The sequence below is a fragment of the Uloborus diversus genome, chromosome 6 (genome assembly GCF_026930045.1).
Source record: "Uloborus diversus isolate 005 chromosome 6, Udiv.v.3.1, whole genome shotgun sequence".
NCBI classification, from domain to species: Eukaryota; Metazoa; Arthropoda; class Arachnida; order Araneae; family Uloboridae; genus Uloborus; species Uloborus diversus.
Window position 1 is genome coordinate 59246516 of NC_072736.1, and position 19175 is coordinate 59265690.

At 37.6% G+C, this 19175-nt stretch overlaps 1 protein-coding gene across 1 annotated transcript in view; it reads left to right on the forward strand.

Annotated features, from left to right (window-relative positions):
• The window catches only part of LOC129224772 (uncharacterized), a 73456-nt gene that overhangs the window by 12051 nt on the left and 42230 nt on the right, over positions 1–19175 (forward strand). Inside the window, exons 2-6 of the mRNA XM_054859320.1 lie at positions 3791–3897; positions 10223–10450; positions 13081–13376; positions 15681–15738; positions 16461–16885. Of these exons, the coding sequence (XP_054715295.1) occupies positions 10252–10450; positions 13081–13376; positions 15681–15738; positions 16461–16885 (978 nt within the window). The 5' untranslated portion in view covers positions 3791–3897; positions 10223–10251. The remainder of the gene's footprint in view (positions 1–3790; positions 3898–10222; positions 10451–13080; positions 13377–15680; positions 15739–16460; positions 16886–19175) is intronic.

A 19175-nucleotide genomic window follows, 5' to 3' on the forward strand; every position in this document is an offset into this window, starting at 1 on the left:
GCATTACGCTTTTAAAGTGATGACTGGACTTGAATCAAATAAATCTCCGAACACCTACCTGCATCACTTGAAAAGTTTAAAGCCAACAAAATCCAAATGTATGCTTGTTGCCTTGAAATTAATTTGTTAAATTTATTAACAAAACTAAGTTTATAATTATTGTAATTTTTCATTGTTATTGGCAACAATTAAAAAGCGGAAGTATTTTAATTTTATAATTACTATTATTTTTCATTGATTTTGGCAACAATTATAAAACAACTACGTCACTTCCGTCACACAAAAAGGTTACAGATCAGAATTTTAATGCTTTCGCATATAAAGCTTAACACAGCAACCCCTTTGGGTTCATATTAAAATATTCCAAAATTCTGAAATCATTGTTTACCATGACTCATGAGACTTCCTAAATCAAACTTTAATAATATCCTTTTTAAAGAGCTTAATGAAGCCTTTTGTCTTCGTTTTAGAGAGATTCTCTTGCATGATTACGCACATTGATATCTTACTTTTCCACGACCGCTTCTGGGGTTAAATGATGGGTTTTAAAGCTTTCTTCACAGTCCTAATGACTCGCTGTCTTCGGTGATTTTGCTTTTGCAAAGGAAAGAAAGTCTGTGGTAATATTCAAAATTTACTTTGAACGTTTTCCATTTAAAACATTTAAATAATATGAGGTAGTGAGAAGCAAAGGGATGCAAGTGGCAAAATTAAAAATTTGGAGATAACCAGTACAAATGGTAGGAGAACCTCTCCTCTGTCTTGGGCAAGGATTGTACTAGTAGCCCTGGTAGGTGCTGCTGTATAGCATGATTTAGAAAAGAAATTCAATGAAAATCTACCTAGGATATGATCTTTAAACGCGTTTTACTCGAAACTTAAAATAGTCCACTTGCATCCCTTTGCTTCTCACTTCCTCATATTTAACATGTATTGGGAGAATAAGGGGGATTGGATGCCTAGAATTAGGCCCGAAAGGAGCATTGTTTATAATTTCTTACTCTTCCACCTGATGGAACAGCCATACCACTGCATTCGTTGCTGTAAATCATTTTAGCTGCTGGGTTCAGTAAAGTTATACTTAGAAAAGGCTATTTCGTATCATTTTTCGATGTAAGTTTTCAATCTCATTCATTAACGTTTGCATAATTTCATGTATACATATAATAGTATGCATGCCCCAGTTCCATCCTTCCCTTACTTAAGGGAGGAATGGGCTATCATTAGTATTATTTTAATTGTTTTTCAAAACTACTAAAATAGTAGTTACTATAAATTTTATGCATTTTAAATGTGCTAAAATGTTTTAATTTGATGATTTGAAGTTACAATGTTGCAGCAGTAGAAAACAATTTGTTAAAAATATTTTAATTAGAATTGTTTCATCCCTCCTTACTTCTCCTTATGGTTTAAAACGTTTCTCTGCTAGTAGAGTGTAGTCCGATTTGTGAGTAACAGTCCGATTAGTGAATAAAACGTTTTTTCCCCTAATGCTGCTGCGTTAGGAGTACTGCCTTTTTGCAGACCTAGAGCGTTCCCCGGAAACAGCATCCATTCTTCCATGTAGCATCGCTATCGGCGAATGCTTTTACCTCTAAAATTTTTACTCCCAGTTTCCCTATCAGATGGAGGCATCTAGGCTCTATTTGATGCGAAATTGCGCTAGGAATTTAATTTTGCCAAGAACACTTTTCGCCAAACGAGTGCTCGGGGATCTTATGCATACAGCATAACACTTGATTTTTTGCATCTTGAAAATCCACCAACTGGAGCTAGGACTGAACCTGCGCCTTTTTGGGCATAAGATTCCAACTTCCAATCACTACACCACTCTGTCGTAGTGCTGTCATTACTTTGAAAATAAGGGTTAAAACGTTTCTTCTTTGATGAAATCACAGCAGTAAATTCCTTCCATTCAATGCCTACACGGGAGAAGGAAAGGAAACGAATCTATATGAAAGAAAATAGCTTTGAAAAAGTAAAAGAGAAAGAAAATGAAACAGAAAGGAATAAAAACAAAAGAAGAGCAGTAAGTAGAGAGGATAAAATAAAAAATTCGACTCCCATGACTTCGCTCCGGATGCACTTTCTTCTCTTTGTGATATAAATTCTTTCACGTGTTGTTTATATGTATTCTGTACTGTATAGAATATAAAAATATATCATGCGTAAGGGAGGCAAGACTTTCAGATTATAGTCTATATCAAAATAAACCTGTGTAATAAGAGCCAAAAGATAGAAAGAAAGAAAATAAAAAATGATGTAAATGAAATACAAGGATATGAAAAAATCTCAACGAAACCTTGGTTTAAGATAAAAATACCATTTGCTCATTGACTAGAATTTCGAGTTTGTCCACTGGTAAGGCGTTTTAATCATAGGACCATATCACGTATTATGCAATGTTCAGGCAAATTTGACACAAATGAAATCTCACATGAGGCCATGGTGGCCTGATCGGTGAGGCATCGGGCTTGTGACCAGAGGCCCCGGGTTCGATCCCCGCCGGTCGAAGATCCACTATTTTTCAGTTATGGTGACTGGAGGAAGTTAAATATGCTCCTGGTCACTAAGTCCTTCAAGTGAAACGATACATCTGGAGGTGTTGGAAAAAGGATTGCTCGGCTTCTGCTCTGGATTAAAAAAAATCAGAGCTGTCTTCTGAGTCCCATCCAACTATTTAAACCACAAGCAGCGGTAGGTGCAGGGGACCCTTAGGTGAAAGGTGTATCTCACGAAGATTTGTTTTCAGTTCGATTTTGATTTCCTATACTGGTTTCAAGCATTATCTTGCTTTGCTAATGCGAATTTTTTTTTTTTTTTTTTACCTTTTCAGTTTTTCTATCACCTGAAAACAAAATCACGTGAAATTTGCTTGACATTCGACACTTTCTTTTTAGTTGTAAATTGTGATTGGTTGTTGGGGGGGGGGAGAGAGTCACGGATGGAGAACTGACTTGTATTGTCTGCCAAACTATTATCTCGTAACTAGATTTCAAAACGTTTACCAGAAACAATGATCACGACAAGTCAATTCTCCCCCTCCCCCCTCACCCTTAACCAATTAAAAGATTATCCATTATCGAGTGAAAACTTTAAAATTCTTTTCAACCAGTTTACTACCAGCTCTTGTTCTAATGTAAAAAATTTTGCCATAAAATGCTTGCAGTATATTTCGCTTTCATTTCTAAAAACAAGGCAAATCGAAACCCTTCTGACGTATTAACTGTAAGGAAAACTGATTCCGATCCTCTTCGGAAGCGACATATTTTTTGCTTATAACAAGTTAAGAGAGAATATGTGTTCTATTTACTCAAGAAAATGGCCTCATCGAAGTGAATGCACGTCAATCAGTGATACCCAACATTTACTACATCCGAGGGCCGCACTTCATATTAAAACTATTCTCGCAGAACATAACACATTAAAATATTGTATTATTTTCTAAGTTACAGGGGAAACTATGGAACAGGAAAGGAAATTAAAAACGAATAATTTTCGTTATCAATTACTTGATATTAATTTCATTAAATGCACGTTTTTCAGAAACCAATTTCAGAATATTTAGCTCCAAATGTGAGCTATTGTCACTTCTCGTGCTTTTCAATTTGTAACATAGAACAGAACAACAGGCCACACGGATCAGCTTCGTGGGTTGGATGTGGCCCGCGGGCCATTTGTTGGGCATCAGTGACTTAATTCAAGCGCAAGACTATCCATCCAAGGCTTGATGGAGATGTTTTTTTTAATCGACAGTAATCTAAAATATTTTTATTTTTTTTCCAAACAGGTTTACTAACCATGCAGCGATAAAACTCTACCGGCTTTGAAGTTGTGCTCAACGACCCCATTCAACCTCACCCGTCCCATACCTGAATTATCCTGCAGGATTCGATGGTAAGTGCTTGGCCCTTCTCAAAATTTATAAATATGTAGAAGTACTTACAGTCACGTCCAAATAGCCGATGATGACAAAGATCAATAACATCTTACCAATGTGAAGGTGATCGCTTTACAGGACAAATAGCAGATCTATTTAGTTTGTGATTCAGTCAATGTGATTTGTTAATTCTTAACCGGTATTTGTTGCCCTTAACTTGTCATCAAATTGACGTCCAGTTGAAATTCTTCGACACTTCGGTTCCCCTGGCAGCGACTTAGAGTGTCGACTAACCATGTTTTTTCCCTTGAGATATCCGATTGAAACCAAAAGTTCACTTCAACATTAACTTCCTTGAAAATCAACAAATTCGACGATATTTCTTTAATAAACAACAGCGATTGTTTTCCGACCCTTCTGCAGTGTGCGTGTAGATGAAACTTTGATCTATGGATGTTTTTTCCCAGCTCGCATACTGAAGTACAGTCTGAATACCGATGAGATGTAAGGTTTATATACGAGTATATAAGGTATATATACGTATATTATATAAGGTATATATACGAGTCGGCGCATCAGCTTAAGATCAGCCTTTTTGGATCGGAGCGCGAGTTTGATTGATTGTCCTTTCTGGCGATTGTTCGCGTTTGGTGATTGTTCAATGCGAGCGATTATTAGCGGCACGTGAATTGTTTATTAAATAAAGTACTATTTTCGGCAAATTTGGTGAAATCCGAAACTGTGCTGTGGTAACCCAAGCAGTGCAGAAGTGAAAGATCCGATCCAAAATGGCTAAACTTAAGCCGATGCGTCGGCCTGTCTATATAGCGGTTCTAATGAGATGGAAAGGCATGCATGCTGTTTACCGGTGGAAATAGACGCACCCCTTAGTTTTCAGGCATGCCAGCTTTTGCAGATGTATGTTAGCCTCTTCTAAATTAAGCATAGTCTTATTGAAATTGACGGAACACGCGCATTTTTTTCTTTCCCCCCTCATTCAGATAGACTCGCCTCAACTAGACGTATGCCAATTCCATATCATCTGTGGGCAGAGTGTACATGCCGCTACATTTTGTATTTAGTAGTGCATTTAACAGAGCTAAAATCTAAGAAACGACTGGCTTTCTTTGCAACAAAAGCTATAGAATTGCTAACTGAAAATTCTAAAGTACTAATAAAATAAGTTAAAACTGAAAGTGAATTGTTATGAGGTCATCAGGGTTTACCCTATCGCCGACGCTGAAAATTTCCTCTCACCTAAAATGTATCAAATGGTGAGGTTGAAACTGAAAAACAGGGGGGGGGGGGGGGAGCGGAGAAGGAAATTTCGTGTCGACAAAAAGTAGGTGACGCGAGGTTAAATTTTAATAATCGTTAGCGTATTGTCAAATTATACGCTTTTCTCTGAATCATTGCTCCAACTATTAGAATAAGGGTCACACGGATTCTGAAGTCGTTCGTATCAACATAGAGTTAGTTATTGGAATCGAAATTGAGCCATTCATGGCAGAAAGAAGTCAACGGAAATTATTTCTTCCTGGTAGCTTCCGCGCTTCTCGAACACATTATTCCCAAATATAGTGCTCCTTCGATCCTAGAAAATCGAAAAACTGTTTGCGCTCTTTGTTTGAAGAGCGCTGTCGTCGCGTTCATATTTGCATGATTTTGGGCGATGTTTGCAGAACTGTTTCGGAATGGGCGCCGTCTCAATCAACAAGTTGTTGCTCCAAGCATCGAGTGGAATCATTCTTCGCATCGTGCTGCTCCCTGTAATTTAGCTACCAATTCGATTCCGTTGAACCACTTCGTTTTTTACTTTCGTGGCAAATAACTTTCAAATGTGTTGCAAATTTTTTTTAAAGATATCTAATCAGAATCAAGTTCAAGGGTGGATCTAGAAACTTTCTAAAGAAGGGGTGATTGAAGTGTTTGCATGCTCTTTACTACGTTTGCAAATATTCCTCGCAAATGTTTCGGACTTCAATTCTGGAAAACATTTCTAGGGAGAGTCCCAAATCTCTTTTCCCGTAGTTTTAACATTGTCAAACATCGTCTAAAAATTGCATTTTTATAACTCGAAAATTAACCAGTGGAGAGTCCCTCAAGGGAAGGGCGATCGCCCCATCACACGTCCCCGTATCCGTCCTTGATCAGGTTAAAAGGAGAGACAGGGCAACCTTTGTTAGTCATTCTACGAACGTCAGTCAGAAAGTTAGCTGCACTGCTGAAGAAAACAAAACAGGGTAGGAATTTTGCAATAAAATTATTTGGTGCTCCAAGTTCTGTTCAAAATCTACTTTTCAACATTAATTACCTCCATGCTGCAGCTGTTGTTGCTTATAACAACTGGTCTAGCCAATTGGCTAGATCAGCTACATAAGGTTCGAAGACATTCAAAAAATCCAGAACAAGAAGAGACACCGTCTTAAATAGTTCCTTCTCGAGTCCCAAGGAGGAGAGAAAATGATTAGGAATCATTTCGTAGGTGCTACATTTCTTACACATAGGTTAGATCTTTTGACCCTTGTCAGATCTAAGATACTTTGAATGTCAACTATAAGTCTTCATATTACAGTCTGTTATGAACGGTTACCCACAACACTCAGCGCACCACCAGTTTGCTTGCCACTACGGAAGACTGATGAATGATTGGAGTTTCTAGTATTGATGGAAAAGTTATTTGTAGGTGATTTAATGTATATAGACACCATTGTCACGTTCGTCTTTGCTTCCTTCAGTGAATAATTTGTTCCATTAATTAACCAATTTTCAACACTTGCTATACGTTTTTCAAAGGCTTCTGCGAATTAATCCAGTCCAATCCTAGAGAACCATTCTTGCATTGCTGCTTTCTCCTCGTGATCCAAGTCGCTTTGAAGGTTTTTCTTTTATGAGACTAAAAAACATGAAAATCACAAAATGAAAGGACTGGGATATAAGGATGGTGATTCTACTCTTCCCACCTAAACTAAGTTTGTTTTCGTTCCTCTAGCCTTATTTTGTTCCATAATTTGCTTGTTAATCGAGTCTTCTTTTGTTTGCCGATGTCAGCTCTTGTTTGGCTTTGTTCTCTTACAGGCCGGAAATGGGGAACTTTTGTTTATGATTTTAGTTGGAGTAAGATCATTTCCTTCTCTAGAACGTCTCAGAAAACTACGGCATATCACCCACAAAGAATATTAATTTTCATTCTCCAAAGCATTCGGCAAGATGCGGGACGTCTAGCACCGTGTAGCAGAAGCAAGCGGATCCCATCATACAAGGAATAGAAAGCCCGCATTTAAAACCTACTAAAACTAAAACTGAGTTGCTTCGCTTCTGTCAAAACTACGGCTAAGGTCACTAAGTAAAGTATGTTTTTTTATGATTTCAGGCACTTACCAAAGCAATCAGGATGACAAAATCATTTAAACACGACTTAAAACTGTCATTAACCAACAGAAAGTATTTGTATACTCTCAATGCGCGCGTGCCTTCGCTTCAACTGACCGGCAAGCTATTTTTTAATACAGTTGTGGGTGAACCACTTGATATGGGATCTTGTAAAATACCCCAATCTACCACATAAAACTGTTTTTTGTTGTCTTTCCATTAAAAAAAGAAACATGTACGTACCTCGATTTGCTCTCTTTTATTTATTTATTCAATTTATTAAAATTATGTCATTGATCCATCTGTATTTTTCTTTCATCATCTTTTTCAGTCTTAATAGTGTCAAAAATCCCTAAATAAAAAATCAGAACAGCAGACTGTCAAACAGCATTTTTCCTTCCCAATCCGCTTTATTGTATTACTTATGCCAAAAATCCCATAGTCACAAATCAGAAGTCTCTATTTTCACAAATCAGATGACTCGAAGTCTAAAATCAGAAGGCTCGAAGTTACAAATTAAGAATCTCTAAGCCAGAAACCAGATGTCTCACATTCAAATTTGGGTCAATTATCGATCTGTAATTTTATTTTATTATCTTTTTCATGTAAAAAGGAAACCCAGCAGATATTTTCTTCTTTCTGTTTCTTTTACGAGTTAAAAAATCCTGTTTTTGGGTAAACAGTAATATAATAATACCGTGTGTAAATAACCGATGTCTTTTAATCCGTTCTCATCAAACGATGTTCATGTTTTCCCCACGTGCCATTGCCGTGTTTGTGATGAGTGTGTTTCAATCAGAGTCTACTTATCTTCTATTAGCTCAGCCGCCGTCTATGAAGGCACATCATGACACCCGGATCTGTGAAAACAGAACACACTGACACAGCTATGTGCGGGAAACCTACCCTTTGTTCTTCTCAGAACCGCTTGAAGAAATTATAGTAAAAGCATGAGACATTTTCTTCAAAAATCATCATGATCCCAGTTGAATAGGTATGTGGAGGAGTTTTATTAATCCCTTCTACAAGAGATGATCAATAATTGCATTAATTTTAGAAGGACGATTGTCTTAAATATTTGCATCTCAGGTGATATTTTGGTTGAGCAATTTTTAGAGAAACTGTTGAATATGTTTGATTTACTGCAGTTGAACGAAATATTACCAAATCGGCAATAAAAATTATGCTTCTATTATAAAATAAGTAAGTCATAATTTTTGCAGCAAATTACTTACTTTACTTCTTTAGTAATACATTTTAAACTTTATTAATCCCTTCTATAAGAGATGATCAATAATTGCATTAATTTTAGAAGGACGATTATCTTAAATATTTGCATCTTAGGTGAAATTTTGGTTGAGCAATTTTTAGAGAAACTGTTGAATATATTTAATTTATTGCAGTTGAACGAAACATTACCAAATTGGCAATAAAAGTTATGCTTCTATTATAAAGTAAGTAAGTAATAAATTTTGCAGTAAATTACTTACTTTACTTCTTTAGTAATGCATTGTAAACTTTAGACACCTTGCATTTGAAGAACAGGCAATCATGTTCTACAGTTTTAAGTCATCTTTCAAATAGTTCTTCGATACCAAGAGGAAAATAGTATTTAATTGTGTTTGTTCATCATGATGATAATCATTATTATTAATGTTGGTAATAACCACCCTGTTGGATGGTTATTACAATGTGTTGCTAGTTCTTTTTTAAAAAATCTATCTCTTAGCCTAGTAGTTATCAGAGTTTTTTTTTATATAAATCCCCTTGAGGACGTTTAATTTCTCAATTTCAAGCTTTCTTTAAGGTTAAATTGTTTAAAGGATTTCTACTTTTTTAACTTTTCATAAACTTTCAACTGTTTTTCTAGGAAGTTTAATTTTTACTTTCTTCTATAATCTAATGCATAGAAGATAGTTTTGGATTCGTGAAAAACTTCACATTTCGACAAATTTACACGTTTTGAGACGTGCTGAAATCATTTCGACCATTTTTGGAAAACCTCTCTCTCTCTCTCTCTGTCAGTGCACTTGTGATCGATATTTTGTGGCCGATCCAGCACAAAAACTACTAATGAAATCGAATGAAATTTAGTACACGTATGTACCCCTTGTAAATTGGTGTTGATTATTTATTGTCGCCAATTCTTTTAAGAGGGTGGGGCAATCGAAAGTTTTGCGCAACTGCTTTAACTTAGCAAGTAGAGGACGGATTCTGACGAAAATTGATTCATAGGTAGACCTCAGACGATGATACAGGTGGTGATCTTGATTTAGGTGCCAATATTTCAAAAGAGGTTGGAGCTATCAAACGCTTTTTATCATTACATATGACTGATATAGTTCAAGAAGTAATGCAATTATTTAGTTAAAATTTGATGAGGACTCGGAAAGGAGAGTTGATAAGAGCGTATCCAACACAGCATGGAAGGGGGCAGGCTCGTCATTTGGGTAATCATGGGGGCGGGTCAACTACTTTTCGACATGATTTTGGAAACAGTGTCATTACTGCACTATTAAAAATTCAGGAAACTTTTGTGGTTAATATTACTGTAAAATGGAGTGTTTACAGTAAAGAAAAGAATTGCATGAAATTGTGCCGAAGAAAATAAATGATTGCAGCACCAATTGATACACCACGTGACTTACAGTGTGAAGCATATAATATCGTATTTCCCCTCACTTGATGCGCCCCAACTCGTATGGAGGGGAGCGAAGCCACCTGCCAATCCAAAGGTCCTGTGATCGAGCCAGACGTTCGAATTTTGCGTTTTTTACTCTCGTTTATTCTAACGTAAAAGAGAATTTTACTGTAAAAGTTACTGGCAACATGGATGCCAGTAACTTTTACCGTTAAAATTTCAAGATTTTTTTAACACGGTGTATGGATTTGTGTACGTATTTTTTTGTTTCTCCCTATAAAATGCATTAAGTATATACTCTTTACTGAATCTGATTCTGTCTCTTGCAGCTGGATCTGTCCTCCGCCGCTTGTCCGCCATGTCGGAGGAGGCAGCAGCAGAGGCGGAGCGACGCCTCGAGGAGCGTCGTGCACGTTCTCTCGCTCTGGAGCAGGCTTACGTGCACGACGTGTACGACCGGATCGCACGGCACTTCGCAGACACGCGGTACAGGCCCTGGCCGAGGGTCAGGCAGTTCCTCATGGACCTGGAGCCCGGAAGTCTCGTCGTTGACGTGGGTGAGTCCCAAAGTCATACTGTGATAAGAAAATTCCGAAACTTTCCATCTTATTTCCGGGAAATGTTCCGGGATTTCACGGGTTTCCACCAGTTTCCTGTGAAAATGAAGTATTTTTGAAGAAAAAAAAGCTTCCTGACATGTTGCATGAATGCATACTTCTCACTGTTATGAAAAACATTTTTGGCCATCAGTGTCAGAACAGCGTCTTTATTAAGTGTTTCGCCTTCAGCTCAACTGTGGTCTTCAGGGATTAACTGAGCTCCAAATGAGGGCAAAATAAAAATACAGGATCTGATACTAGTAGGGGAGCCCATGATGCTAAACGTGGATTTACTCAAGGGGGCCTATTGGATTTTGTAGTTTAGGTTATAAGAAGAAGAAAATGTTGCATATTGTTGAACTTCAGTGGTGGGTAAAGTGTCTACCGATATTCATAAATGTATTAAAAAAAACAATTACATGGACATACTCGAGCGTGTCAGATATTGATAAATTTGATGCTTCAATGTGAATGACATTCTCAAGTTATGTTTATCTGCCGACTTGCGTGGTGGGTGTGGCCTTCCGGAAAGATAAAAATCGAAAATATAAAATATTTTCCTGAGCGCGTCATATATTCAGAGGGGAGGTTAAGTGATCTTTAAAAATGTCACCATTTAAAAGACTGACATTTTGAAAGTGACGCCAACTCGTAGCGAATTTTTGAAAATGCAAAAAAAAAAAAAAAAAAATTTGTCCTATGGATTTACTCGAGCACGTCAGACTTTTATACAGAAGGTTCAGTGTGATGATCCAGTCATGGTAGCCTAAAATCTGACGATTACTTTGAGGGGTATTCTTAATCTGACAGCTAGAAGAGAAAAAAATGAATTTTCTTGTTTTTACAAGTTTGTAACCCTTTCACACCCTTGCGTTATTCTCAAACCGTCAGATTTTTTAAATGTACCCTCTTTAGCTAGTAATTAACCTATCTTAATCTGACGCGCATCTTTAAATCTGATGATCCTTTTTACTTCCTTTTACAAAAAGGAAGTATTGTATTCGCGAAAAAAAATTCACTAAAAAATCGACCTTAATTTCCATTTTGCTCACCCCCGAATGAATGTTGAGTTTTTTTTTTTTTCGACTCGACCCCCCATGAATAAGTGCCTAAGAACATATAGACACGCGAAATATCCATTTTGACGATTCCCGAGTTAATTACGACGAGTTTTCTCTTGACGTCTGTATGTATGTATGTGCGTATGTATGTCGCATAACTCAAGAACCGTATGTCCTAGAAAGTTGATATTTGGTACGTAGACTACTAGTGGGGTCTAGTTGTGCACCTCCCCTTTTGGTTGCATTCGTGTGTTACTAAAAGGATCTTTTGCCCCTTTTTAAGGGGAAATCATTGTTAATTTCGATGTAAACTCACGTGGTGTTACAATTTGGCGGACACTTGGCGATATATCGCCAGTCGCCAAGTTTTGTCGCCAACTCGGTGACAAATTTGGCGATTTTTTTTAAATTTTAAATCTGATTTCAATTTGGCCACTGTTGGTGATATTTAGAGACTAAACTATTGAATCAGATTTTAAATTGCCAGTAATGGGGAAATGACATTAAATTAGAGTAAAAGGAAGTCATGTGATGCACACATCAGCTCGTTTATTACAGCGCATTACCTTCTGATCCTCAGGAAACCTTTCCTTAACGTACAAGTTGTATCCTTACCGCTGATTTAAATGGAGCAGGATTAACTTTATTTGTTTGAAATTCGTTCCCAAAGCGTAGTCTGAGTCACAATTTCAATAACTATGGTTAAACTAGAACTAAGGTGAAAAAAGAAGAAAGAAAAGAAAATGACTGAACTCAAAATTGAAGTTATCAGAAATTTTTTGAATTACTTCTATACATTTCTGAAATTTCGTAAATTCTTTTAATAAAATTGTTTATTTGAATTTGATAATTTTACCAATAAATCTGATTTGAATTATTGGCAGTGTATAAAACTCCCGTGCTTGCGAATTTCCCAGAAACATGTCGCCGGTGGCATGGGCTCCGGCTTGCTCTTTTCCTTGCCCCCATAATAATACTTCCCAATAAGAAAACTATAATACTCCTTGTATTATATTTTAAAAGGGGCAAGGAACCTTGTCGTCAAAATTTAGATACTTTGGTTTCACCATGCTTTAGAAATTACCTTGATAGAGGATGAAGACATCAGTTTTTCCGGAGGAGGCATTACTATGTTCATCGCCACTGTGTGTGTGGAGGAGGTTCATCGCTATATCTTTCCCGATTATTATTATCATCATTATTGTTACAGCTAGAATTTCCCGGAAGTGGGGATGGGGGGGGGGGGGTTGTAAAGTGACCAATCTCTCTGAGCTTGGAACATTTGAATTGGAATAATGAACCACTTAATGTGATAAACTTTAGCTTTATTAAGAAATCAAGGGCAACCAGATACATTAATGTCATTCAAAAAAGGTGCCTTATTTTATGTTTTCTAAAACCTTTTGTGGCATGGTTTTTTGTGTTTGTGTTTTTCTTTAAAATTTCCCTTGCACCGTAAAATCTGTATGGCTAAAGCTTTAAACTTGTTTTCAGCTTGACAACAACTATTCTCCCCATTTTTTATAGGGTGTGGCAATGGAAAGTACCTTCACTTAAACCCGGACTGCATGGTGATCGGGGCGGACCGATGCTCGGCGCTCCTCCTCTCTTGTCGCTCCGACAATGGGGAGGTGGTTCGTGGCGACTGCCTCAAAATGCCTTTTCGGGATGGGGCTTTCGATGCCGCCCTCTCGGTGGCGGTCCTCCACCACCTGGCCACCGCCGAGAGGAGGGTGGGGGCGCTGAAGGAGCTTGCACGTCTGTTGAGGATAGGTGGGCGCTGTCTCATCACCGTATGGGCATCAGAACAAGGACATCGAAGGGTGAGTGTTTTTTTTATGCTTCATTGATATTTTAATACTGATGATATTTTAGATACTGATAATACTTTAGAATACAGTAGACCCTCGTTTTACGCGGAGGTTACGTTCCACGGAAACTCCGCGTAAATTGAGACTTAATACTAGTGTTAAAATAGGGATTAGGTTCCGCAGATAAAAAAAATACTTCATTCTAGTGATGACTAATTGTATAAGAAGTTAAATGTGTACTTATATCGACTTTTATGCACAACATACACAAAGAAAACATAAATTAATTTCGTACTTTGCTTATAAAAAGGAGCTGGCTATGATTGTCTTTTGGCAGTCATTAATAATTTTTCTCTGTAATTCTTTGCAGAGCATTAACGCATCCATGGTCACTTGCGTCATTTTCATAATAGAATCTTCCTTCACTAACAAATCAGAAATATCATTTCTAGTTGTCTAGGAATGGCTCAAAATTTTCAATGTGAACATTTTTGGTTGTGTGTCACCGACGTCGGTAACCTCGTTTGTTTTGGCCACCTTTATCACTCCTAAAAGCTTTTCTTCCAGTGAGTTTTAAACTGTGTGAGTTTGACAACTTTATGTCTGGAAAGAAAGAGCTCTGGAACCAATCGCATAAAATGTCTCCAGTGGCCCAAGCTCGATTATTAGCACGCCAAAATGCAGTTGATTACGCGTAATCTGCAATTTTTAGGAGTTTAGATTTTGAAAGAGGGGAAAATGTTATCTGTTTGCATTGCCCCATTCGCGTAAAATAAAATAAAGGTGTCAAATTGTAAACCGCGTATAATCGAAACCGCGCAAAATAAACCCGCGTAAAACAAGGGTCTGCTGTACTACCAACTACAAATGTTCACATCATGAAGCCAATAGTGTAACTGCAGTGCGTCCATCAATGAGATGGAAAGGCTAAGATCCGGTTTACAGGCAGAAATGGCTGCATCAATTAGTTTTTAGGAATGACAGTTTTTACTGATCTGTGCAAGCCTATAAATTAAGTAGAGTCACCTACAAATTAGCGGGACACGCTCATCAATTTTATACTTTCCCCCTCAGTCAGACAGACTCGTCTTAGTTGGACGTTTGCCAATTCCATAGCAACCGTGGACTGACAGTGAAGCTTGACCACAGAGAGATGGCTGATGACCTTGAAGCGGAAGCATTATTTTGTAATAAGTAGAATCAGCCAAAAAGCACCGAGTAGTAAGAGGAGCGTTCTCGCTGATCCTATCTATTACATAATAATAACAAACAACCTATTGCAAATAATGTTTCGTCTTTAAGGTCATCCGCCATCTCTTCGGGGTCAAGCTTTAGCTGTTTTTTGCTTCGATAAGAGAAACAAAACAACCAATGCTGGTTTTTTGAGGCAACCAGTCCCGAGAAGATATATGATATTTATCCGATTCACTTAAAAACTATGCTATCAGTGTGCTAGAGAGAAATTATGATCTCCTCTAGCAGGCGGGGATGGAAACTTTAAGGTTCTGTTCTGACACTAAGAACTAATAATTAAGCTTGTCATTCGTACTAATTACGTTCCATTAGTGATTTCTATTAATCTCACTCGTGTCATTTCAACTCCTTACCTTTGCTGCACCTTTCTCTAACGTTTCCAGGTGTAGGTTCCTTGTTCCCATGTAATTCTTATTTCTTTAAATATTAATGTCCTCTAAAATTTTCTTATTACAATTTTGATATATGCTGTATGCTGACAATTTGTTCATTTTCATAAGATGCTTCTTTTGAGTGTTTTATGTATTGTTTTGTTCATACACCTAGCTATACAGCGTGACGTATCCCTAGGCCTCGTAATGCATGTATGCCTTTTAATTTAGTAAAGGCCGTGGTGACCTGATCGGTAAGTCATCGGAATTGTGACCAGAGGCCCCCGGACTCGATCCTAGTCGGTCGAAGATCCAATGTCTTCATCAATGGTGACTGGGTGACGTTAAATATGCTCGTGGTCACAAAGTCCTCCAAGTGAAACAATACCTCTGGGGGTGCTGGGCCAGGGACTGCTCGGCTTCTGGCCTGGATCAAAAAATCAGAGCTGACTTCAGGGTCCCATCCAATAGGTTAAACCACAAATAGTGGTGGACACGGGGGACCCTGAAGTGAAAAATATAATGTAATAAAAATTTAGCTAGGACAAATCTAGATGGGTACGTTCCTTAAAAGTACCTGAGTTTAAGTAATGTTATATGGAAAGATTTGAAAATTGCATACCATTACATTTTACACCTTCCAAATGTAATTTACTTTAAAAGAAATTAAAATTTTATTTCTTTCCAACAGTTTGATGCCCAGGATGTTCTGGTGCCATGGCACGAACCTGTGAAGAGCAGCAGTGAAGGTAACTTTTTGTACTTTTCCTTTTAAAAACTTTCCATTCCTATTCCTAAATTCGGTGTACCAATATTTAATTTTTTTCTACCGTCGAAGTAGCAGTGTGGTATAGACTAACAAGTGCGCAAGTAGATGAAAGGGTAAAAAACTTTCAAACATCTTGCCGTTCATTAACAAATATTTAAAAAAAGTATTAAGATTTTTGGGCAGCACTTGATGCACAGCAAACTTTGACGGACCGCTGTTCTATCTATATATCCTTATGTCCTATGAACAGTAGCAATTGCTCCTGCCAACAAATTTTGCGACACATTTTACAAAGGAGAAAAAATAGCAAGTTAAAGAAAATCTGAACATTTTTAGTGGTACAGGACACATTTTCTCATTGAAGTTATTGTTGTAACTAAATCATATAAAAATTCATTTGAAGAAAAAAACTGCTTTTAACCATCAGCTGTATCTGAAAAAATCCTACTAGCATCATTGACTAAGAGCCTAAGTAATTACACAGAAACTCATAAAACTTTTTTAAACAAATTCAGTTCATTTCATTCACGCTCAGAAGAAATTTGCAGCATAATTACAGTGAACACGCCAAAAGTAATTTTTAGGCTACATTTGTAACATTCTGTAACAATGAAAATTTATCTCACTTTTAGTTTTGTTGCTTGTTGGTTAATTTTTGATGCACCTGCTCTGAGGTTCTCTCTGATATTTTGTTCATAATAGACCGAGGCTCTTCAGTGGAGAGGGAGCTGACAAGTACGACGACCAGCGACGACGACGTACTTGTCTACCATGCGTATTCACACATTTCGGACGGGGAGTCTCCGCACGCAGTGACCAACCGCAAGCGACTCCGTGCGCGGAATGGGCGGGGCCGCTATCTCACCTCCCACCACGCTCACAGGAACAACAACAGCAGCCAGAGCAGCTCGGAGCTATCAAGCCCCAACGAAACATGCTACAGCTTCGTGAGGCGGGCCTTCCAGAAGCTTTCCTCCGCCTCAACGGAAGGTTTAGCCAAGAAAAACTCCCCTCCTAGGCCATACTTTTACAGATCCTGTCGGAGACCCTGCGTATCCGATAGCATGGAATTCGGGTCCAAAGGGAATACGGAGGAAAATGGATCTCGGAAAGAAATCCAGAAACAGGTAAATATAATTGAACTTTCCAATGAACGTTGCTTGTGTACATAGGCGAAGTTATCATACATTATCTTTTCTGAAAGTGGAAATATTTCGCATTCACCACATTTCGTGAGATTTTCAGCCGCTGTGGAGAGCAACCCGAAATAAATTTCTCGCTTTGTCAGAGTGTAATGAGCTTGTGGCGTGCATTTAGATAGCACGAAAACCCAACTTTGTCCCCAATCCCTGAGGTCCTTTTCGCTTATCGGTAAAGTGCTAGGTAAGCAGCACAAAGGTCGTGGTCCAAACCCCGCCACGGACGCGCGTCGCTCACCCTTCATGTCCCCCCTAATCTAGTTTAAAAAGAGCATGTTTGCGGCACTTAGGCACCATAAAAAGGGATTCAATTTAGCCACCTGTGATAATTTCCTTTGAGAGTATACTACCAAAGACCATATAGCTTCGCATAAGACTGGACACTCCCGTAGAGATCAATGCTTTCGCGTTTTCTCCCACTTCAATGAAAGTCGTTGAGCACATAAAAAAAACTTCACAGGCGTGTTGGCGATTGAATTTTGGAGGAAAAAATGTTTTATACTGTGTGCAGCGATTAATCGCCAAGTTCAGCCACTGTGCGTCGTGCGCCGTGTGCCGTGTTTGAATCAGTTCTTCTCCCCTCCCTCTGGCGAAGGGTGGTAATTATATGGGCATTTAAGCCTCAGAGAGGGTCATTAAGAAAAAATGAAAGCAAATAAATAAGCAAAAGGAACACAGAAGTGTGTTGTATCAATAACAGACTGTTTACAAAGATGCAAAGATCTTTCTCATTTCTTTTTTTGCTGTTTTATTTATTTTTATTTTCCTTTTTTACTGCCTATTTATTTTTATTTAATTCATTGACTTTGTATTTATTTACTTTGTGAAGCGAATGCAGAGATGTATTTTCATTTTTGTCACAATTTTTTAACTTATAAATTTTATAATTTCTCTATTCACATTATAATTTTTATTTTTTTCATGTCAACAAATCTTGTATTACATTACAATTAAGTTCAAGATGTCAAACTAGCAGAAAGAAAAAGATGAAACTATAATGTATTTAAGTTAAGGAAAAAGTGTTTGAACACAACGTGGGCTTATAATCTGCCGACGGTTAGAAAAGGGTTATGATCCCCATGACTCTCCCCTCGTATCCCCCTGTTTAATACCGAATATTGATCGCGTCAGGGCCGGATTTAGAAGAGGGAAGGCGGGGCAACTGCCCCGGGGCCTCCACAGCAAAGGGGCCCCCACAATAAAATTTTTACAAAATATCCTTTTTTTTTTGGTATTTCTACAAAGAATGATTGCACAAGATAATATTATTATGGATATATCAGAAAGGGGGGGGGGGCTCCACTAATTCGTTGTCCCGGGGCCTCCACACTTCCAAATCCGGCCCTGGATCGCGTGAATAACAAATAATTTAAAAATAGAATGGCTAAGTATTTTGTATTCAGTTCAGATAAAATTATCGACGAAACTAAAGTATTATTAATGCATATTTTTTAATTTTTCGCTAATATTTTAGGTATTTTGAAGAGTATTTGCTGTTAATGATTTTTTTAATGCACATTACACGACTCTATTCATAAGCTTCTTGTACTTACTATTAAGGAATCGTGTTCTATCACGTGTTTTATCCTTCCAGCTGGTTTCCAAGTGTAGCAGGAAAACAATGTTTTAAATGGGGTGGTTTCCTTCAGTCAAAAATACTACTTTTAGTCATTGAAATGGATAGAATGAGCGAAAAAAAAACATGGACCCAAAAAATACTTTCATTTTCCCAACAGTTATTTTTTAATTAATTTTTTTAAATGCCAGATTTTACAAACGAGGCGTGGTCTAGATGACGTCACAAATGATGCACATTTCCGCATCTTTCTTCGCGTTTCCACGTTCTGATAGTCAAGCAGCGAATTAAAATTGTGCTCTTCGCTTGTTGTCAATCATATCGTTGCCAACACACGTGAGTAAAGATGCGAATTAAATATTATCCACTGTAAATGGCAACATTGAATGGCATTTCATCATTTGCGATGTCACACGACAGAAACGTAAACAATGAAAGCAGACCGATTTAAGTAATTTTTAAAAAATATTAAACTTAGTCAAATTATTTAAAAAATGATCAGATCCAATGTTTTCAAGTATGCTCTTTCAGAAAAAAATGCTTTTAAAATTTTGGAAACGACCCCATTATAATTATTTCTGAAATCCCTAGTTACTTACGGTTCCTTATTTTCCTTCTGTTTATGTTTAATTCCTTACATTC